Source organism: Convolutriloba macropyga, chromosome 2, assembly GCF_964194025.1.
Source record: "Convolutriloba macropyga chromosome 2, txConMacr16.3, whole genome shotgun sequence".
Classification (NCBI taxonomy): domain Eukaryota; kingdom Metazoa; phylum Xenacoelomorpha; order Acoela; family Convolutidae; genus Convolutriloba; species Convolutriloba macropyga.
Window position 1 is genome coordinate 17952236 of NC_134469.1, and position 23919 is coordinate 17976154.

Consider the following 23919-nt stretch of genomic DNA (forward strand, 5'->3'; position numbering starts at 1 on the left):
AGATGAGAACTCTTTCAAGAGATTTCAGCTACAGGCAATTTTAGAAGAAAAGAATAAATTTTTTTTGTACTACAATATGAATTTTACATCTTTTTTAAAATTTCAATGATTAAATTAAATGATGAAAATTCTTAAAACGTTTTGCATTTCTCGCACCTAAATATTGGTTGCTGTAATTGCATGGAAAAATCTGCCACTTTGTTTCTTTTTAAACATTATTTTTTTCCGTTTATGGGAAGGAAAACCTTAGTTGAGTCTCAACATCTCTGAGTCCATCAATCTGATAATGTCTCAAATTCTATATTATGTCATCAGAAGCAGAAAATTTTGTTCATTTTCGAACATTTCTGTTCTTTTAACTGAGCTTCTGAAAACTTTCAGGCAATCAATTTTTCCACATTTTTAACAATTTTTTTAGTGTTTCGGTTGTTAATAAAAAATAACTTTTGCATTCCTATTTCTTCATTTTCGTTGTCAAACATTAGAAACACTAAATTCAATTAAATTAACCAAGTTCCCTTTAGTCCCTTAAATAATTTGGGACCAAGAACCATTTTGTACTCCAAGCTAACAAGTAAATGTCCGATGCTATGAAAAGACAGCAGAAAGGCAGATTCTACTTCGATCAATTTTTGATCCCTACTTTGACTTTTGATCCCTTCTACTTCGACTTTTTATTTTGATTTTAACTAGCCCAATTTGACCAGGTGTGACTCATCCTGCTGAAAATTGACTACTGCCAACTCAGAGTAATTCAGATTCAATTAAGGAAATCAACTGAATTTCAGTGTAATAGCGATATAGGCAAAAATCATTTCAGAGCTGAGTGGTATTGCATTGAAGTTCCACTTTTCTCCATTTCAATATCCGTTGCAAAAAAAAAAATTCAACTGAGCCAGTTAACGGCTTGAAATATAGGATTGATCAATACAAGCTGTTCAAATAGTTGGGAGAGTTAATTTCCAGAGTTGCATATCTTGTTTTTTTTTCATTTTATCATTACATTGAAAATAATTCGCAATAACGATTTATGTTTAATTTGTCGGTTGAATTTTGTTATTTTTGTTAGTTTATATAAAAGGAATTTTCATGTATTCGTTTTAATGCACGTTGTCACTATATTGTCTTAACCGACAAGATTTTTTTAAAGAACTTCATATTCCAGCACATGCTTTTTTTCAGTTCATTATGTCAAAAAGTTTATAATTTGTCAAAAAAATATTTTTTGCAATGCTCGCCTTGAGACTAAATTTGTGAGCCGACGTTTAGTTCATTTAAACAAGTAGCCTGGATTTGACGTAGGGCAAAAAATGTTTTTTTTAACCTCTTGTGATGAAAACTTTTATTGTGATAAAAACCATTTCTTTTTCGTTTCTGCATTCCAAGTTTTATCAACAGAAGAATTTTTGGATAAAATTATCTCTCTAATTTGTAACACATTATAATTTTTCATAACACTTTTCTCAATTATGACTGAGCTGTTTTTTTTTCTTGTTAATAATTAGTTTTGTTCACATCAGAGGTAGTGAAAAAATATGGTTTCTCGACCAAACTGTTCGTTGATTGTTTTTATGTTTTCCAAGGAGCGTGAACATTTCAAAGCAAATGATACGTACGTTGCTATGAACTGGAAAATTTGGCCGTTTTGAACTGGATAATTTTTATCTAACATGATCTGGAAACTGTCATTTTTCTGCTAACTGGGCTTTGGAAAAAAGTGTGAGCAAATAGACATTTGTACATTTTTTAAATATTGGATTAAATATGTACTGCAACAGTTTTGTTGGATTATTGGGTAATGTTTAGTAGCAGAAAAAACATTCGTATCCATCGTCCAATGCGTCATGAGCATATTTGCCCGTCTCATGATACGCCGGCACATTAAAATTCAAATAATCCTCTCCCGGTCTGTTGCCCGGCTGACCGGTATTCCAGATGATAAAGTCTTCCACATCCGTTCCATTCAGAGACCTCCAAACTCCCCCGATTTTCCGTACTCCAACCCAGAAGACAGAATATGTATCTGTGTTAATATACCTGGGATAGTTTTCTAAAAGTCCAATTTCAGTATCCCCGTTCAGAAGGTCGAAAAGGGTAAGGTCACGTGATGCACAGTAGTCTCTCGCTGCATCCCAACGCTTTCGTTCATTCACCCAAAGGAGAGTGATATTGCTTCTAGAGCATCCTATAATGCAATAATCAAAAGTGTTGGAGCTGAGCTTAAGGAATAACAAGCTTGCATAGGCGGGGAAAATAGAAACAAAACACTTTCTGTTGTCTTAGTCATTTAATAGTTATAGTTATAGTTCTAATTCTAGTTACAGTTTGTCACGTGAGAAAAAAGAGAAAAAGGGGAAATAACAAAAAGCAACACACAGAACTCAACGTAGTAGCCGCAGAAAACGGCTGAAAGTATAACTCAGCAAAATATCGCAAAAACAAATTGTCTTGAGCAGTAAATAACGTGTTACTGTGTCTTGAACTAGAAATATTCCTGAGCAGTAAATTGTTACTGTGTCTTGTATTCAAAATATTATTCTTGAGCAGTAAATTCTGTTACTGTGTCTTGCATCAACGAATTATTGGAGCTGAAATTCAACTGTTACAACCCCAACTTCTGGTATTCTCAACTTGTGAGTACAAACAGCAAAAGCCAACCTAGGTTTAAATTTAAATATTTTTGCACAAACAGGTCTTAGACATATATCTTTGTCTTCGATTTGTTTTTTCTATCGGATTGAACTGGTATACATAAAGAGATCCCGTATTGTGTGATCTGTAGCAATCCAGTTTAAATTGATAGTTGAAAAAACTAAGATCAGCGAATAGTTACGAACTAAAATAGTTAATGCAACGGTAAGTACAGCAGAGCGGATATACAGTTACAAAAGCGAACTGCATAAACGAAGTATCCGGACAGATTTTGTAACCACTCAGAACGAACTGGGCGGTGTAAAACTTTCTTTGTGAAACACAAGGAGAGCAGCCGTTACATTTGGTCCGCCGACCCGGACAGTGGAATAAACTGCTGTCCAACCTCACAGTCGAAGTGACGAAGTCATCGACGAACGAGAACAAAACCCAACGAACATTTCAACAACGCAAAGCCAATTAGGCAAAGCAAATAGGAACGTTGAAAAGCAAAAACTAAATTAAAGCAAACAAATAAAGGAGCTGTAGAGGTTCAAGCTGCAGTCCCGAAGTACACAAGAAGTGACTCCGTCACAGAGTCAAAGCGTTTTGGATCGCCAGATCAACAACTTGCGAAACAAGTGGATTGAGAAACAGAAAGAAGGTTTTGAGCTCATTGATAATCGAGATCGACCAAGCAAGCTCAAGACTCTTTATCAGCAGATACTGCAATTGGACGACAACATTCAAAAACTCGTGAATAAGAAAGCTGAGACTCTCCGAGACCCAGATATTTCTTTAAAACGCAAACGTGAGAGAGAAAAATACTTTCAATATTTGAACGTAGAGTGGTTACCGTATATCCACGGAGAGACAAACATGTCAAGCCAGCAAAGCCAGTCAACTCTTCATTGCAATGAAGAGCAACCGCCTGCGAATAATGTGCATCAGTTAGAACAAAACGTTGGAATTCCAGAGTTTAACCAAAACCATGGTAACACAAGCAATGCAACGACAAATACGGTTACACGGACAATCAACCAGGATACAGAAAACGCTTCGGAAACTTCTTCAGTGAAACGTCAGGTTGAAGAATGAATAAAAGAATTTGAAATTGAATTTGAAAGAAAGTTGCAAATCGAACGAGCACAATTTGATCGAAAGAGGTTGGATCTAGAAATGCAAATGAAAGAACTAGAGATGCAACATCAGCTTCGGCAAAAGGAGCGAGACCTAGAGCGCCAATTGCAAAGAACAGCATTGGAGAAAGATGACTTACGTTCTCAATCGACTAAGGCGCGTGACAAGTCACCTTTCAATTGGACCCCAAAAGGGAGAGATGTCTCGGAGTGGGCGAATTCGATGAACGACACGCAAACACCAATTCGATCAAGAGCTCGCTTTGACGTCAGCCCTGAACGGAATAAGCAGAGGCATTACCCATGGTACCCAAACTCTCGCGAACGCTCAGTAAGTGTTGAAGGGCGGGATATGTCGCCGATAGCTGGAAGGCACTACAACACTGGACATTCAAGCAGTAGTTTACCAAAATTGAGGTTGAACAATTTTGACGGAAACCCACTGGAGTGGCCAGAGTGGTCTAGCACGTTCATAGCAACAGTAGATAAACGCACGATTCCCGACTCAGAAAAAATGAGCCATTTGAAAACTCTGCTAACAGGCAAAGCAAAATCTGCAATCTCGGGAATGGGCTATTCTGGACAGTTTTATAGTGCTGCCTGGAACATTTTAGAAAGAAAATTTGGAAGACCGCATGTAATTATAGATGCGCAGCTCGAGAACCTACGAAAAGCTAATCAAGTGAAACCTCATGATTCAACCAGCCTGATTAATTTTTCTGTTATTGTATCTAACTTCGTGAACTTGCTCAAAGAGTACAAACATATTGGTGATTTGCAATCAAGTTCGACATTGTACATGGCAGTTGATAAGCCACCTCAAGTTCTTAAAGAAAAATGGTGGTTCTACGTCGATGACAAAGACGAGGACTGGCCTGATCTAATCTTGTTTGAAAAATGGCTATCACGAATGGCATTCGTGCATGAAGGGTTTTCATCGTTTAAAGGGGAACAGAAAGAAGACCGACACAACACAAATAGAGAAAAACGATTCTCGAAGACATCGAACTTCAGTGCAAGTTCAAACCTGCAAGAAACCAAGCAAATGCAAAACAACAACTGCCCACTAGCGGATAGCACTCATAAAATATGGAACTGTCCAATATTTAAGAATATGACTGTCACCGATCGCTATGCAGCAGTGAGAAAAGAACGTTTATGTTATGGATGTCTGGGGAAAGGGCATGCAATCAAAGATTGTAAAGTCCACCCGTGCGGTATAAATGGATGTACCAAAAGGCACAACAGACTGCTACACTCAGAAAACCAAATGGACGAGGGTAGTCACGCAGTTAACGTAAGCGCAGCAACAATCAACCAGAGTAACCAAGTTACTAGTTTTCTTCAAATAGTTCCTGTATCGGTTCAGAGTGGTAGTAACAGGTTGACTACCTACGCTTTCCTCGATAGTGGGTCCACAGTATCATTCATCGATCAAAGTGTCAAGGATCAACTACAAGCCAAAGGCACGGACGTTACCTTAAACATAGCTGGCATACATGGGACGCAAGATTTGAGGACAGAGAAGGTTCCTATCACAATAAAGGGACTACATTCAAAGGTGCATTCAATTGAAGCATTTGCACACCCATCAATCTCGTTGGGAAACACAACATATGACTACAAGGAACTGAAGAACAAATTCAGACACCTGAATGTTCTCACTAACAGAACATTCAACCTGATGGAAGTAGGCATCATACTTGGACAAGATGCCTACGAAATTCAACGTCCATTGGACTATAAGATTGGAACACGAAGTGAGCCTTTCGCCGTCTTAACAGAATTAGGATGGGTAGTCAGTGGTCGCATGACAGGCAAGAACAGTCAAAATGTTTGTCATTTCGCCTCTACAGAAGATGTGAAAGTGGCCAAAAATATACAATCATGGTGGGACATAGAAACTTATGCTTCCAAAATAAATGTTGTAAGTCAATCAAAGAAAGAGCAGCAAGCTCAGAAATTTCTAGAGAGCACGACAAAGTTTACAGGCGAGCGGTACGAAGTGGGCATGCTCTGGAATGAACCAGAACCCAGTCTTCCAAACAACTACGGCTCAGCCGTTGGTCAGCTCTACTCACTGGAACGAAGGTTCCAACGAGACCCAAATTTAAAAGAATTGTATCAACAGTCAATTGATACAGATGTTGAAAAGGGATTTGTGAAGATCCTTGGTAAATCGGAAGTCAAAGGCACTTTCGGAAAAGAATGGTATTTGCCACACCATCCAGTACTAAACCCCAACAAACCGAGTAAAGTTCGCCGTGTTTGCAACGCTGCAGCAAAATACAAGGACGTATGCCTAAATGACAAGCTGTTAGCCGGACCCGATCTACTACACGGGTTGATCGGAACAATATTCAGATTTCGAGAAGGACCAATTGCCCTAACCGCAGATATTGAATCAATGTTTCTGCAAGTGCAAGTTCCTGAACGGGATAAAAGCTGCTTGAGATTCTTGTGGAGACCAACAATGAACGAACATGTGCAAATTTACGAGTATCAGCATCATGTTTTCGGAGCAAAGAGTTCCCCAACATGTGCCAACTACGCTCTGAAGCGAGTAGCAATCGATAACGAAGACGAGTTCCCAATTGCAGCAAAAACAATCCAAAACAACTTCTACATGGACGATTTCATCAAGTCAGTCGAAACTCCTGAAGAAGCAATCAAGGTTTTCAAACAACTGCAACCTCTTCTCTCAAAACATGGATTTGAACTGAAGAAGTGGATCACCAACAGCGACGTGGTAACCAACGCAATCCCAGGGGACTTAAGATCAATCAGCAAAACAAAGCAGGTTGAAGTAGAACCCAGCCAGGAAGGGTCATCGGTGCTTGGGCTTCAGTGGACGATTACCGATGATAGTCTACAGGTTTGTAGAGGTACAAGCAAAGAAGTTGAGACCCCAATCACCCAAAGGAAGATCTTATCTCTAGTTTCTTCAGTGTTTGATCCTCTTGGACTGTTTGCACCATTCAGTGTCCATATGAGACGACTCCTGAAGAGCATCTGGACCAAAAATGGACAACATTGGGACAACTCAGTAGAACCTAACGAAGAAGAAGAGTTTCTGAAGTGGAAGGCGCAGCTTCCAGAAGTAGCAGAAACCAGCATTGATAGAAGATACTTCAGCACAGCCAAGGACAAATGGGAACTTCATGTGTTTGCCGACGCATCTGAAGACACAATGTGCGCAGTGGTATACCTACGTTCAAAGCCCAAAGAATACTCAGCAGACTTAGCATTTGTAATAGGAAAGTGCCGAGTCGCACCGATGCGACACCTTTCCATACCACGCTTGGAACTACAAGCAGCAGTGATGGCGGTGAGACTTAAAGAACAGATAGTGAAGGAACACGAATCGAAGATTCACAGTTTTAACTTTTGGACAGACTCCACTACTGTTCTGCAATGGATTCACAGCTCCCACCGTAAGCAACAGGTGTTTGTTGCAAACAGAGTTGCTGAGATTTTGGATACAACTAATGTTTCACAGTGGAATCATGTGAGTGGTATTAACAATCCAGCTGACATCGGGACACGAGCGATCAATGTTGACGAACTTAAGAGAAGCGAATGGCTCACTGGGCCGGCCTGGTTGAAGCAACGAGAGAACGAATGGCCTGAACAGTTGAATTTAACATTTGCTTCAGATGAACAAAACGACGAAATTGTCTTCTCAACAAAGGTTGAAGAGAAGAAGCCGCTGATTCAGTGGGAACGAGTCAGCAATTACAATCGACTAGTAAATACAATGGCATACATACAGCGTGTATTCAAAAAACACAAACCGGCAACAAAAACACTAAGTGTTGAAGAAAGAGAGGATGCACAAGCAAGCATCTTCAGACTACTGCAGCAAGAAGTTTACTGAAGAGATGAGATCTCTCAAGGCTGAAACGGAAATTCCAAAAAACAGCAAAATCCTCCAGTTTTCACCATTCATAGACCAGCAAGGACTTATTCGTGCTCAAGGCAGAATAGGTAAAAGTCAATTGAGCTTCGAAACGAAGCATCCAATACTGTCACATTGGAAACACCATGTAGTTGAATTATTTTTGCGAAATGAACATAGGAATAGTCATCACGAAGGTACTGAACATGTCAGAAACATAGTTCAGCAGAAATTCTGGATCCTAGGCATACGAAATGCTTTGAGATCAATCAAAAACAAATGCATTAGATGTCGAAAGGGAAAAGCCCAAATAAAGGCACCAGTAATGGCAAATCTACCTGAAGAACGATTAGTGGCATCAACAGTGTTCTCGAATGTGGGCGTAGACTATTTTGGACCATTCACAGTAAAGATTGGTCGAAGAAACGAAAAGCGTTGGTGTTGTCTATTCACATGCCTTACTGTACGTGCGGTACACATAGAGATTGCACCAAAATTAGACACTGATTGTTGTCTGAACGCAATTATGCGATTCATTGCACGAAGAGGCAAACCGGTCAAAATGATTAGCGATAACGGGACAAACTTCGTTGGAGCTGAAAAAGAACTGGCAGAGTATATAGCAGCATGGAACAGGGTGCGAATTGAAGAACATCTGATTCAACAAGGTATCAGATGGAAGTTCAACCCACCTGCAGCACCACACTTTGGAGGAGTGTGGGAAAGACTGGTTAGGAGTTGCAAGAAGGCAATGTACGCAGTGCTGGGCAATCGATCAGTCACGGAGGATGTTCTGTCAACCACGATGTGTCTTGTTGAACAGACGCTGAATGCTAGACCGCTGACACAAGTCAGTTCTGATGCTACCGATTTAGAAGCTATTACTCCAAACCATTTCCTACTTGGCAACAAGAACCTTTGTTTACCGTATCTATCAGGTGCAGAGCAATTTGTTGATCACAGAAAGCTCTTCCGACAAACACAAGCTTACGCAGACCTCATCTGGGACAGATTCCGTAAAGAATACTTGCCAACGTTGAATAGTCGAAAGAAATGGCAGTTCACAACGGAAAGAAGTCTTCAGCAGGGTGATCTTGTGTGGTTAGTGGAAGACAGTGACAAACGTGGATATTACAATCTGGGTCGAATAACCGAAACATTTGAAGGTTCCGACGGAGTGATTCGATCAGCGAAAAATCCGAACGAAAGATGGATACTACAAGAGGCCAGTAGTGAAGCTCGCTCCAGTACTACCAACTGAAGCTGATGTTTTCACGAAGGAAAACAGGGCCGGCGATGTTGGAGCTGAGCTTAAGGAATAACAAGCTTGCATAGGCGGGGAAAATAGAAACAAAACACTTTCTGTTGTCTTAGTCATTTAATAGTTATAGTTATAGTTCTAATTCTAGTTACAGTTTGTCACGTGAGAAAAAAGAGAAAAAGGGGAAATAACAAAAAGCAACACACAGAACTCAACGTAGTAGCCGCAGAAAACGGCTGAAAGTATAACTCAGCAAAATATTGCAAAAACAAATTGTCTTGAGCAGTAAATAACGTGTTACTGTGTCTTGAACTAGAAATATTCCTGAGCAGTAAATTGTTACTGTGTCTTGTATTCAGAATATTATTCTTGAGCAGTAAATTCTGTTACTGTGTCTTGCATCAACGAATTATTGGAGCTGAAATTCAACTGTTACAACCCCAACTTCTGGTATTCTCAACTTGTGAGTACAAACAGCAAAAGCCAACCTAGATTTAAATTTAAATATTTTTGCACAAACAGGTCTTAGACATATATCTTTGTCTTCGATTTGTTTTTTCTATCGGATTGAACTGGTATACATAAAGAGATCCCGTATTGTGTGATCTGTAGCAATCCAGTTTAAATTGATAACTTAACCGGGCGGAACAAATCCTAATGATTCAAAAAAATGCAAGCCTTGGATCATTAATGAATCAGAGCTCTGATGACGTCGCTTTTTAGATTGTTTCAGATCTTTTAGACACTTAAATAAAGAAAGTATGCTAAGAGGCATCGCACTGAGCCCTATCACTTCGAGTTATGATTCCACAGCATGAAATATTTTATCCCTATGTAATATCAACCATTGCTGCTTCCCAAAAACACCTCTGTTGGCGTTGCAAAAGGAAAAATTGAGTCTTTTGTACATTGAATATGCGTCACAAGGTAACGCATACGTTTGTGCTGGGAAAACCTGGTCAAATTCTGCAAAGTCCATTTAAATGACAAAATTAGACAAACTAAGACAATTTTTACGGAAATAACTTCAGATCAAAAAAGTTCTGCTTAACTATAAAATTCAGAAACCTGAAGAACAAAGACATGCAGAAAAATCTAGAAATCATACAACTTTAACGCAAAATTATTATAATAATTTAGCGAAAAAACTTTTTTCTAATACAAAATAATACAAATTTTTTCTGATTTGTCGTTAAATTATTACTGCTTTCTATGATAATTCTATAAGATTTCGTATCAAGTATTAAAGAACCTACAAAAATTTCACAAGATTTAAATTAGACAGTACTGATGTCGTAGGCTGTTACATAATTATAATCTTACAAGATCATTTAAAAACTTGGTTTCAGTAGGTGGGCTCTAGACTCCTTTTGTCTTTTGCGCTGTTTGTTTCCTTTTCTTAATGAGAGTCTCTGAGGATGCGGCTTTGCCGCGCATCCTATTAGTGCTCTCCAATAGCTCAGATAAATTTACCTAAAAACACCTGAGTTCACCTGAATTGTTCAGTCCCATTGTTTTAAACTCAACAACACATGAAGACTCCCTATTTTTACCTAAAACTTCCAGTCATCACAGGCTGCATTCTTACCTGAATATTCGTGAAAAACACTTGAAAATGGCTTGAATAGTTCAGGCAAATTCTGCTTTTGTCTTCACCCGAATTTTAATTCAACCTGTCTTAAACCTGAAGAAATAAGGAAAATTACATACAGAAATAAGGAAGAAAAATGAAGAGATAAATCACTTTATCATACATTGCCTGAACTATTCAGGTTTTTTTCCGAGTGTTTCTCAGGCACGATCAGATAAAAATTCAGCCAGTGCTGCTTGGAAATTTCAGGTAAAATTAAGGTACCCGCATTGAAAACATCTACAAAATAATCGATTTATAGGAGATTACATAGTGTTATACATAGATTTCGTCAAGAAAATATATTTTTAGGCTCAAATTCATAGAATCAAATGAAATACATTTAAATAGATTTAAATCGATCTAAACAGTTTTATATTTTAGTGCTTGTGAGAGACGAATTTTAACGAATAAAAATTCGGCAATTGCATGAAATTTGCTTTCGGCAAGCATGCAAATTGCTATTACACTGCCTATTTCCCGCTAAAAGCAAACAGATTGCTTCCGCTTTTAAACAATTGTTAGCTTTCAAATCAATAATTATTTTCATTTTTTTTTTGTATTTAGATAGCTTATTTCGATTCCCGATCTCTACAATTGATGCTTGACCTGCTGTGAGATGTGTTGAAGGTGGGATGCCAACTGAAACTTTCGGAGAAACTAAAAAATTTTTAATAGTCTTTCATGTGCTTAAAAATATATTAACTAATTAATGCTCATCATTTAATTTTTGTCGAAAAAGAGAGAACAAGCATTTTAGGGGTTACAGTTATTTCCTGTAAACGCCTGTCATTGTTTGATCTATTTAATGGATTAAAATTATTTTAAAACGATTTAAATCAATTTGTTAAATCCTATATAATCTATTTAAATGTATTTTAATAGGTAATGTTATACTCAATTGCCAATGGTAGATCCAATTGAGTTGCGAATGCTTTATTACAAGTCGAAGTGGGCAATTGCGCGCAAGTGACAAGCCAATTTCTTATATCTGATTTACTGATATCTAGAATGGTCAATCGCGGTGCGATTGGCACTTGTCGAAATTAATGAGCTTAATTGAAAAGCGTTTTGCAGGATTTAAATTAAACTGAGTTCTAGCGCTGCAAATGGGAGACTGAAATAAGGTTTGTTCAACTCGATCACGAACAATAGAGTAAATTTTAGATTTGTTTATAGTATGAACAATTGAATTTCCTGCATAAACAGTATGAACAGACATTACATTACTAAAAATGGGAGGAAGTAAAGTTAACTGGAATATGAGTAGCACTTGCCCTTCAAATGGAACTAAATAATGAAGTTGAACTAAATACAGACAAGGATATGTGAAGGGTATCCATTGCCGTATGACATTTCTTCTCTTTGAGAGAAAAATAATATTACCAATTAAAATCAGAAAATTAATAACTATTCACCGCTTACTAAATAATAAAATATTAAATAACAAACAAAATATAAGAGTTTATGAAGTTTGACGATGTTTATTCTGTATCAGAATTTTCCTCATTCTCTGCTTGGAGTACAGTCATCTCCCTTGGCAAATTTTGAGGGTCCTCTGTTCATTCAGTTGAACTTCTCGTGGAAGTTTCTCCAATATCCTGATGCACATTCGCAGAGTAACCTTCAGTATTCCTGACTTTTTCTACGATAGTTCGAGACGTCTTCTTTTTCAGAGTTCATTTACACTTTCGAAGAGGTGTCCGATTCCGAAGTATTGCTAATTGTGAGCTGTCTCTTGCTTGACTTTCTCAGAATATTGTTGGTGGTTTTGATGAAGCCATTCGCGTCGCAGATGGTCCAGGTGCATCAGGGTTGGTCAGTTGTGGCGCGATTGGAGCAATTGGGCTTAATTGAAGAATTTGGGTTAAATCTGGCCGGTTAATAAGAGCTTCATCATGTTCTGGGTTTCTCTTCGGGATTCTCATTTTGAGGGATCTGGCTACATTACTCACGGAGGATATACACGATCTGCCTGAAGAGACTACACTAACATCATAAGCCTGCTTTCGGCTTCTCTTAGTTTTCTTTTCTCCCGTATTTTTTCTAATCAGGTCCCGCTTATGTTTATGAATCTTCTGTTCAATAGTTTTTTCGCTTATCTTTTTTGGTCGTCTTTCGATATACTGCGTTAGATCAGTGTCCCTTTCCGCACGCGTACCGAATTTTGCAATATCAGAATTTCTGACTCGCACCTCCTGTCTGTTCGGCTCCTTGATTACACTTGTCGTAGGGCTCACTTTACAAACTGTCCTCCCAGGTGCCAGTACTTCGTATAAACCATCAAAGTTTTTCTTTTGTCTTTGGTTCTCATGGAGCTTTCTAGCCAGTTTCACTAGGACACTGCGTTCTGAGCAGGGAATTGATCGGAAAATTCCCTCCGATTTAATTAGGCGTTGTTCGCCGTCGTTTCTCTTCTCTTGCTCAACCCTGGCTCGCGAACTCGCGGAAAAAAATGACGCGTTCAATTTCTGTATCCGAACAGAGGGTCGTGCCTGCCCATTGCTCCTCTGACAGATATGATCGACCCGGAATCGTATCTTCGTCTAAATAATATTTAATTATTGCACTATAATTAAGATTTTTACTATTAGATTTAGTGGTGATATTCGATATAGGTGTGTTACATTTCCTACCAAAGTGTGCCTCAAATGGTGTGGTGTTTATTGTTTTTTGTTTTGATATTCTTAGTCGTTGTATTATTGCTTTAAGTGAATTTTCTAAATTAAATTTTTTATTTAATTGTGATTTCATGCAAGATAATTGTCGCTTAATTGTTTGAATAATACGTTCGACTAATCCAATTGCTCCGTGATCATTTGTTGATGAATAAATAAGTGTAAAATTATTTTCTGTACAGAATGTTTCAAACTTTTTTTCCTGTAAAACATCTAGCTTGGTCTAATCTAATAGTTCTAGGTACTCCGTGATGATATATGTATTTATTTAAGAATTTGATTACATTTGGGCCTGAAGCGTTATTTACTATTTCTGCTGTAGGGTATTTTGAATATCTATCTATACTTGTAATAAAATATTGTTCTATGCCTTTTTCGTTCAAAATTGGTCCGCCAAAGTCTATTTGTATTTCGTCATTTGGTTCAATACATTTTGGTAGAGGTGCCCATTTGCGGTGCGAAATCACTGATTTAAGGTTCTTACCAATCTCCGTGCAGGCTTTGCACTCACTGGTTTTTGCCAGTATATCTCTGTGTATGTATGGCCACCAAATGTTTTGTTCGAGAGATAGCATGGCGAAACTCCCGGGATGTGTAGAATAGATATCCTCCAATACTGCATCTTTGATCGACTTTGGAATGGCTATCCGCTCATTCAAACACACACAGCCATGCTTTACACTCAAGTCCCGCCAATAGGAAAATAGATAAGGACTTATCTCCTGCAGCCTGTCTGGGGTATTCCGAATGACACAATCCTTCACCTCTTTGAGGATTGCATCTTTACCTGTCAAAATGGCTAGGAACTTCTTGCTGAAGACTTTGTTGAGGGTCTCGGTGAACAACATATCATCTGTCTCCTCAATCATGCTGCCAGTAGGTGCTTCAGGGTTTGAGGTAGTGTTGGTTCCGGGCGTAGATGGGGTGGTGTCCGAAAACGTCACCCTTGATTTGTTGGTGTTTATTTGGATCGTGTAGCTCTGGCCTTCGACATTGTGCTAATATAGTTGACTGAACTATTCGAGTTGATGGATTTATTTTGTTTATTTACTGTGGAGTGTTTTTGTAGGTTGAATTTGGGCAAAAAGCGAGTGATTCTTGTGCAAGTGGTATTTATACTTTGGAATTTTTGCTTTTGCGCTAAATTTAGCGTTATTAGGTGGATTATTTGACTTAATACCATTAATGTGCTTTATTGGGGATAATTGTTCAGAGTGTTCACATTCTTTACTGTCTGACATTTGCACCTCTTTTGCAGCAAATTTGTTAATGGAATGTGAATTATTAACTTTACAGTTATTTGGTGCAAATTGTGATTTTATAACATTAAGTGGCATTTGCGATGCAAATGGATGTTTAGAATGCTGATTAATTTTAGAATTAGTAAGTGTTAATTGCGTCGCAAATGGTACTTTCGACCGTAAAAGGAGTGATTGTGATGCAAATGCTTTATTGCGGATATGTGAATTAGTATTCAGTAATGTAGTTAATTGCGGCGCGAATGGCCGTTTTAACTTGTGTGAAGGCAAATGTAACTTTAATATGCTATTAAATTTGTTAGTTGCGTTTTGTTTGTTTGTAATCAGGTAATTCATGAAATCACGGAATTTTGATATTGTTGCTACCACAAAGTGTTCGTCATATGTAGATATCTTTGTAGCTCTCGCATATGGAATCCTTGAGATACAGTCAACGAGACCCATTTTTGCACCTGGCATATGTTTGATTGTGAAATTGTACGGAAGTAGTCTGTCTATCCATTGTGATAGTCGGCCCCTTATACGAGTTGTTTGATCTCTGCTCCTTTAGTATGGACAGTAGGACTCTATGATCTGTCACTACTGTAAAAATTTTTCCCGTACAAATAGTATTTAAAGTAGTCAATTGACCAAACTATTCCCAATAACTCCAATTCATTAACACTGTAGCGTTCCTCTGTTGAGTTGAGGAATTGTGGCGCAAATGCTATTGGTTTCCAACCGTCTGGTGTATTTCGCTCCAATGCTGCTCCCAATCTGGAACGGGAGGCATCACATTTGAATCGAACTTCAAGTTTTGGTTTATAATGGCTATTTTTTGTGCTATTGGCAATTTTTTATTTGATCAAATTAAAATGTTTTGTGTGTTCTGCTGTCCAGATAAACTTTGCTGATTTTTTTTAGAAGTGGTCTAAGTGGGTGACATAATTGTGCAAGATGTGGTATGAATTTACCAATATAGTGTACTGACCCTAAGAATGATCTAAGGCGTTTTAGTGTTGTTGGTGGTGGTATTGATAAAATTGCTGCAGTTTTACTTTCTAGGTGTGAAATTCCAGTTTGTGTAAACTTATTGCCTAGCCATTCAATTTCGGTTTTTGCGAAATGACATTTCTGAAGATTAATTCTTAGTTTATCTTCTTCTAGCTCTTTTAAACATTTGAATACATATGCCAAATGGTCTGCTTCGGTGCCGGTACTGACGATTATGAAATCGTCCAAAAAACAATACGTGTTTTGTAGACCTATAAGAGTATAGTCCAGAGCCTTCTGGAATTCTGCCGGCATATCTGTAAGACCATAAAAACCAGTTTTGAATCTATATGTACCAGTAGATTCTCCACAGATGATGTTAAAATTACGGTGTTTTGCTGTGTCGTGGTGTAATTTTAATTGGCTATATGCATAATTTAAGTCTAATGTGGTGAAATATGCTTGTTGACCGTTTTGTGTGTTGGTAAGGTGCTGTGATATTGTATCAATTAGCATGTCAATATTGGGCATTTGATATTTATTTTTATGTATTGCTTTATTTAGTATTTTGGAATCTAATGCGAGTTTTATTGATTGATCTTTCTGTACTGTGATGACTATCGGGGAAATGAAATGTTCGTCAGAGCAACTAGATAGTTTTTTGATATGACCTTCAGTTTGTAATCTCTCTAATTCCTCCGAAACTCTAGGTTGTGAATTTATCGGAACACGTCGACCTTTTTGATGCTTTGCTGTAAACTTTTGACGAAACTTTGATTTCGCTACATGTGTTTTGGACAAACAAATTCTTGATACTAAATGAGGAAATTGCGTCGCGATTGTCTCTTTAATTTTACATGTAGAAGTATTTATGTTATTAACATATTTACCATGTTCTGGTTGTTCTTGTACCACCGCAAGTCCCAGGAATGTGAAAAGATCCCTCCCGATTATGTTTTTGTGCCCATCTTCTACCACAGTCAACATTGCTGCTCTATCTTTCCACTGATTGTAGGTTACTCTGGTTTCCAAATGCCCAAGAACATTTATGGGTTCGTTTGAAGAAGTTTTCAAGTTTCTTCTTTCTTTCGTGTCGGTCCACTTAGCAGATTTTGTGGTTCGGATGATTTGGTCTGCCAAAGTTTCCGTTATGATGCTAACTGCACTTCCAGAGTCGATCATTGCGAGTGCTCGAATTTCTCCCAGTTGTACATCTACATTTAGTGGTTCCAGTTGATGTACCAAGTCAGACGAAATCACCGCCACGTAATCATCCGAATCGCGGTCGTAGTAGTTTGAGTCATACACCTGTTCATACAGTTGTTGCTAGCTTGTTATGTAATTGACGGATTCTTCATCATCACTCTTTTCGGGAGACTGGTCAATTTGATTGACGTTCGTTTGTTGGGCTCTCTGTGTTTGTCCCTGAGACTTTTTCGGTTTGCGGCATTTTCTTGCGAAATGACCAATAGTGCCACAATTATTGCATTTCTTACCATTCGCGGGGCAAATCTGTTTATGGTTATGACTCCAACGAAGGCCACAATTCATACAAGTGCTTGCGTATTGGTAATTTTGGGGCACAGTTGCGTATCGGGTGAAATCTTGCTTGGTTTGTTGAGCATTCGCGTTGCGATTGCGTATTTGGTTACTGTTGATTGAATTCACAGAGTTTGTGCCCGAAATCAAATTCTGGTTTATCTTTTGTTGATTCTGCGCCCCCATCTCCATTTGTATAGCTATCTCCAATGCTTTGGATGGCTCGACTGTTTCTTTCAACAGTTCTTTTTGAGTATCATGATCAATCATATTCAATATGAATGCATCGCGAATCAAGGTAGTTTCTTAACTACCTAGGGTACAATTTTCCGCTAGTTCTATGAGACGACCATAGAAACTTTCAACTGACTCTCCTTTTTGCTGCTTACAAGAATAGAAAACAAAACGATCGTAAGTTATGTTACGAAATTTCGTGAAAGAATCCTCCATTGCCTTCCACAATTCTTTGAAAGGTTGTTTCTCTATTTGGAGGGGGGGGGGGGGGGTGTTTACTCTTCAAAATTCGTCGTCCCTCCGTTCCAATGCTCAAATACAACAAAGATATCGTTTTTTGCTCGCAAATTCCCCACGGCTCATCTCCACACAAAATCCCAATCTCCTCAACCTTTTTACAGCGATTTTGCCAGTTTACCTTCAATTGTTGATTGCGGACTTTCCGATCTCTTTCTGTCGCTTGTGTATGGTTTTCTACTGGTTCTTCATAGGTTGGTTCAGGCGGGTAAGTTACTGTTGATGGAGGATCGTTTGACAGATTGTCTAATAGGATTCTCTCTTTAGCTAGTAGAGCCAGTTTCCACTGTTGTGTTTCCATTTGTCCCACGTCAGAGGAGGTGTTGCTGTTGGCTTTTCCCAAAATGCCTCTATGTGAAATGGTGTCTTCTTAGAGTCCGCTTCTGACTGCGCCATGTTATACTCAATTGCGATGGGTAGATCCAATTGAGTTGCGAATGCTTTATTACAAGTCGAAGCGGGCAATTGCGCCGCAAGTGGCAAGCCAATTTCTTATATCTGATTTACTGATATCTAGAATGGTCAATCGCGGTGCGATTGGCACTTGTGAAAATTACTGAGCTTAATTGAAAAGCGTTTTGCAAGATTTAAATTAAACTGAGTTCTAGCGCTGCAAATGGGAGACTGAAATTAAAATGATTACCATTTAAGAAATAAGGTTTGTTCAACTCGATCACGAACAAGGAAGTAACTTTTAGATTTGTGTATAGTATGAACAAATGAATTTCCTGCATAGACAGTATTAACAGACATTACATTACTAAAAATGGGAGGAAGTAAAGTTAACTGAATTAAGAGTAGCACTTGCTCTTCAAATGGAACTAAATAATGAAATTGAACTAAATACGGACATGGATATGTGAAGGGTATCCATTGCCGTATGACAGGTAAAATGGTCCAAATTGACTGCCTTAAACAGATTTTCTTCCGGACTTTTTCTCAACGAAAATCCACTTAAAAGCATTTTTTCGGCTATAAGATGAGTGCGGGTAGCTTCGATTGTTGTTCAGATAAGAACAATTTTCCTGTTGGATTCATGTGAATTCGATTATTCTTTGCGAAAGTTTAATAATTTACCTAAACTTTTTATAGTGAGCTTCGAAATAATTCTCATATCTTGTCCATTATAAACCCATGTAAGTATCGTTTAATTGCTATGATGAGGTTGACCAGACTTTATTGTTGATGATTGTTGGAACTTATTGTTTTCATTGGGCAGTGAAAAAAAATTATAACCTTGACAGTAGGCATTTGATACCACTACAGCGTTGCTTTCCAAGCAACTGCGTCTGAAGTCCATTCTAAGCATATTGTAACTTTCGTTGTGAAGTGAATGGAACGTCCAACCCGACCAGTGGTGTTTATCATATATAGTGTCGCAATACGCGCATTCCTGTAACAATAACACTCCGCAAATTACCTAGTTCATATTTCATATTTCATTCACCCAAGTGCTGCAATTGCAAAGAACTATATGTTTTTAAATCTATCTATATAAAGGACTATCTATATATTTTTTACTTACAGTGATTTACTTTGTAATGGCCCGTGCTTTGTAGCTATGGGGAAGGAAAACGTAATTACGGGAGGATAACGGAAAAATATCCGAAATTTCATTCGTAATGGGAAAAAGAGTTCACAAAGAATCAAATTCTCACTTCGACGGATGGATCATTTCCCGTACATTTGTCCAGCAATCCAGAGTAGACACATTTGCTGTTCGTTTGGACCTTCAAAGTAGCGAAATTGTCGTTGATTGTAGCAGTATTTAGGTGGCATAGCTCATCTTCACAATAGTTAAATGAAACGCAAGCATTGTTGACGCTGCATGCTGCAGAGCATGATGATCTGGATCAAATGAAGTTTATTTAGCATTGTTTTTGCTGTTGATTAGTTTTGACATCATTTCCAACTTAAGGTCCGCCTTTTTTTATTTGATTTGAGAAAAAAAAGCTCCAGTTAAGAATCCTCTCAAAAATGTAAACGAAATCAAGAAATATCAAAATAATTTGCCATTGTAAATGGTCGAGAAAATACATAATTGAAAACAAAAATTAAAAGACTTATATTTATTATGCTTCAAATATTGTATCAATTATGCGTTTTGCGCACGTGAGCTGTTGTTGGGTCATAAAATTTCACAGGGGAACAGTTTTTTCAAAATGAAATTAAAAGATGCAAAATCATCAATAGTGTGAAAATAACAGAATGATATTTAAAGAATCCGGGTCGAGGTGTCATCGCCATTCAACGCAAAATTATGTAAAATAAAATAAGCGGTGAATGTGGAAAACTTTGTAAGATAAGCGCTGAATGCGGTGAAATTACATAAGTGAGGCGGTGAATGCGTTAATAACAAATATTGCCTGGGAGCGTTGAAATTACACAATTTCACCGCTGAGTTTGGTGGAATTACATAAATTCACCGCTTAGTAAAAAGTGTTAAAAATAAAAATCAAAGTGAATGCGATGAAATTACATCGTTCGTCTCTCGCGCGTCTCTCACTCTGTCGCATTTGTTTTTAAGGGGGGGGGGGTTAATTTTAGGGGGTAAAAAGATGTTAGACAAGGGGGCTAACGGGGAGTAAGCTAGGAATTGTTAGATTTTACCCCCCTAAAATGACCCCCTGATCTTACATCTTTTTGACACTTTTTTTAAGCGGTAAATTTATGTAAATTCAACACTAGAGTCAGCGGTGAACTTACAAAATTTCAACACATTGCACTGCTAAAAAATGTAATTTCACCTAAAAATCTCAAATCTTACAAAATTGTACCGAATTTGTACCTCTAAAAATTTTTTTATAATAAGTTTCATTTTCGGAACAAAAATTTATTCTGAAGAATGTTAGGCCTGTTTGTTTCGAAACTATGATGATTAACATTCTTTATCCAATTTTTCTGCATTTGTAGAGAAGTTCCTTGTTTTGTTTTTTTTAGAAAAACCTTTGCTTTCCTTTAGAGAATAACTGAATTTCGCTAGTGGTCTGTTTCCAGTCAACGGTTCAAATTTAGACACCAAGATTAAAACTATAGAAATATTTTTTTAAATAATTTTGGAGTCTAGATGAACATTTTGCTGAAAACTTAGGGAATAAACTGAAAGCAATGCATTTTGGACGAGACGATTTATTCCATCAGGGAACCCGGGTCGAGACAGGATGGCTAACTTACAAGAAATTACTACGTAAGAAACAAGTTACTTACGAAGGATGATTAACTTGTAGGAACTTACAAGTCGGAACTCTAACTTGTAAGAAATTGCAAGTCTGATGATTATCTTGTAACTGTCTTCCAAACTTCACCATTAGGTGTAGAAATAGTGATTTTAAGCATTTACATTTTCAAATCTTATTAAGTCATTGATTCCTGTGATAAAAACATCAAGAAGAAATGACTATTTGGATCTTTTCCGTTTGTGCCCCCCGCTTAGTGACTGTATATTATTTGCACCCACCGACGCACGTGCCATAATTTTATTTAATGAATAATTGTGTACGGGCACGTGCTCTGTAACTTTAAGGGCGCATAACGTGCGGTGGGAACATACGGAAATGATCCGACTATAAATTCATAAAACTTATGTGTTTGTGTGTGCGTGTGTGTGTGCGCGTGTGTGTATGTGCGCGTGTGTGTGTATGTGTGTGTGCGTGCGTGTGTATCTAAACAAAATAATTTCTGTTAAGGAGCTCTACAAGGACGCACATGGACCCGAAGGAACTCTCAAAGAAACCTTCTTCAACTTCGACAACGACAAGAATAATCGAAAAAATCAAGAACTTGAAGATTAAGAAATGAACCAAGAAATTTTGAAGAAATGAAGATCAAGTTGAAACTTTTCAAAAAAATGAATGAAAATGGAAAGATTTTTCTTGTGATGCTCCAGGTTATTATTTTTCTGATGTTTTCTTTTATTTTTGCCAACATATGTGTCGATGCAAAAATATGCGTACATTCATGTTCAAGGTTCTCATGTTTTTCCCGATATTAGGCAAGAAGCAGGGATAACTTGCAAGAGCCTTATAAGATCGAATAGTAAACTTCTAAGAACTTATAAGTTGGATTGTTGACTTGTAAGAACTTGTAAGGTTTAGTTAGTAAACTTGTACGAACTTATAAGTTTGTTGATAAACTTACAAGAACTTTTAGGTTAAACTTATATGGCAATGCATAGACTTATAAAAGCTTGTAAGAAACTTGCAAGTTCTTACAAGTTAACTATCCAGTCTCGACCCGAGAACCCATCCCTGCAATTTTAAAAATGCTTCCTTCCTGAACTGATAACAGATTATTTTGATCTGAGAAATCAAAACATGCAGGATTTAGAGCTTGTAAATTCAGTTAAAGCTGTAGTACACAGTTTTTGTTGAATTATTTGGTTCAACTTTGTAAATCTGCTGATTTATGAGTTATATATGTCTGCCTTTATAACATTGAACTCTTACCTGCTGTAAGCCATGATTGACTTCAATGTGTGACCCAAAAGTTGCGTAGCTGGACGAAAGTCACTGAAAGAATCTATTTTCTTCCTGGCTTCCTCTGTGGCTCCTGTTTTAAGATATAAAAGTATGAGAGACAGCAGAGTTTGAAGAACAGCATCAATAGCTGGCATGTTTCACTAAGGTCAAAAGGACCGTACAGGTTAGGTGAAAGTTAGCTTAAAAGATAGAAAAACTCAATTGCACTCATTATTGTCCAGCTGGATCATAAAATTCCGGGACAGAGAGCCTTGAGTTTTGACGAGTAGTGCTATAACTGCAAGCGTGGTCTTGTTCTCAAGTATGTTCTAATAAAGGTATAAAAGTTTTTAGAGAGGTTGGAATGTTCACAAAGACATTCTCAGGTAAACATCAAACGTAAATTCAAATGTTTTGCTGCTAAGTAAAAACAATAAAAATTTGAAAATTGATAAGAACTATGTCAGCATAGTACTATGAATGCGTAGTTTTCACTAAATTATATGACTTCTTATTTAGGCCCGGTACAGAGAGTTTATAAATTTTTTATTGTTAATGTACTGTTTTCTGCAAAACGTCTAATCTGTTTCATTACTACCTAAGAGAGCATTCAGTCAGAATCACAGTAGCTGAATTGTTGCAGAAGAGGTCTACGACAACCTGAAACAATTCAAAAACATTCTGTTTCAAAAAGTTTTTCCAGTGAGTTGTCTTTAGTTGGAAAACGTTTTGTGTTTTTCCCTAATTATTTATCTTCTCTTGGATTTGTACCACAAGAGGCACAAAATTTCACAAACAATGGTTTTTTTAATGCAGGATACAAACAGAAGATTGGACTTCTTAATTTGTTTCCTCTTCGTCACAGGGTGCATTGCACGGTCCTTTTTTCTGAGAATGGTGTTTCCAATATTACGATTATAAACTTACCAAATGTCTAAGTTTTCTATTTTTGTTGATTTCTAAAATTTCTTTCTTTCGTCTTCTCGGAAAAACAACCGTCGTCTTCTCGGAAGTATTTTTTCTGAAAAGCTTTTTCTAACATTGAGACTGGATCTTTCAATTGACATTGATTGTGGTGGAATTTTCCTAAACAACTACAAAATTGTTAAGTTGATGAACATTCACCGAGTAAGTGTATCACAAGTGACTGATTTATCACAATTAACATTGAAAACTTGCTCTGAGAACATATAATTGGACAAAATTGGAGCTAAAATGTAAGAATTTCTCTGGAAATTGCACAATTGAAGTTTTTACTTTTGTTTTTTAATCTTCTCATCTTACTTTCTGTTTTTTCTTATAGCATTTGACAAACTTCTGCTGTTAATCTAAGGTTATTATTCATTGTTCTGCCTCAAAACTCTATTTTCTCTTCTCAACTTGAACGGATGAGAAATGCCAGAATATTATGTGCGAGCCGTCGTGATTCCAAAACTGTGTAACTCACAACCCAATACACAATTTAAAATTTTGCTCTTTTCGAAAAATAAAACTTGAAAATCCTGTTAGTAGGTTTCACCAAAAGTAAATTTCATGGTTCGCAAAACGATAGATATTACTCCTAAATTTCTGATCAAAAAATTATTTGACCACGATGTGAAAATTGAAAATAATGGTTTTATAATTGGCAATCAATAAATAGAAAACCAAAGATTTCTCAATCAACGACATTGGGTTGAGGAAGGGATTGGTGAGTTATTTTTTAAGTGTCGAACTATAGAATATTTGTCTAAAATTTGTCACTATTAATTGCCAATTTTTTCAAGATTGGCGTTATAAGCATGTTTGCAAAATGGTTACAGTTAGCAAAATTAGTCCAAATTTCCTTTGAGTTTGGATATAATCAAAACTAGTTTCGATGACCAGTGTTCTTGGGGCTAACATAAAAAAAGTGACAAGATTTTATCACGAATTTCCTCGCCAT

The 23919-nt window shown here is 37.3% G+C and overlaps 1 protein-coding gene across 2 annotated transcripts; it reads right to left on the reverse strand.

Annotated features, from left to right (window-relative positions):
• Window positions 1-1781: 1781 nt before the first annotated feature.
• Window positions 1782-22217, reverse strand: LOC142335169 (uncharacterized). Of its 2 annotated transcripts, none has more exons than XM_075383539.1 (4): window positions 21984-22217; window positions 19197-19386; window positions 18775-18931; window positions 1782-2185 (listed from the first exon to the last, which is right to left on the reverse strand). In XM_075383539.1, exons 1-4 carry the CDS (start codon window positions 22148-22150, stop codon window positions 1803-1805), a joined length of 897 nt encoding a protein of 298 aa, XP_075239654.1. In that variant the 5' UTR covers window positions 22151-22217; the 3' UTR covers window positions 1782-1802. The 2 variants fall into 2 exon arrangements, with proteins under 2 accessions (XP_075239654.1, XP_075239655.1); XM_075383540.1 differs by lacking the exon at window positions 21984-22217 and adding an exon at window positions 20746-20897.
• Between the last annotated feature and the right edge of the window lie 1702 nt (window positions 22218-23919).

Bases quoted from the DNA above. Each gene is read 5' to 3' on its own strand.
- LOC142335169 (XM_075383539.1), bottom strand. From the start codon at position 22,150: ATGCCAGCTATTGATGCTGTTCTTCAAACTCTGCTGTCTCTCATACTT. The intron at 19,387-21,983 runs GTAAGAGTTCAA...CATTTGATCCAG, and splicing joins TCAATCATGGCTTACAGCAG to ATCATCATGCTCTGCAGCAT. The intron at 18,932-19,196 runs GTGAGAATTTGA...TTATTGTTACAG, and splicing joins GAAATGATCCATCCGTCGAA to GAATGCGCGTATTGCGACAC.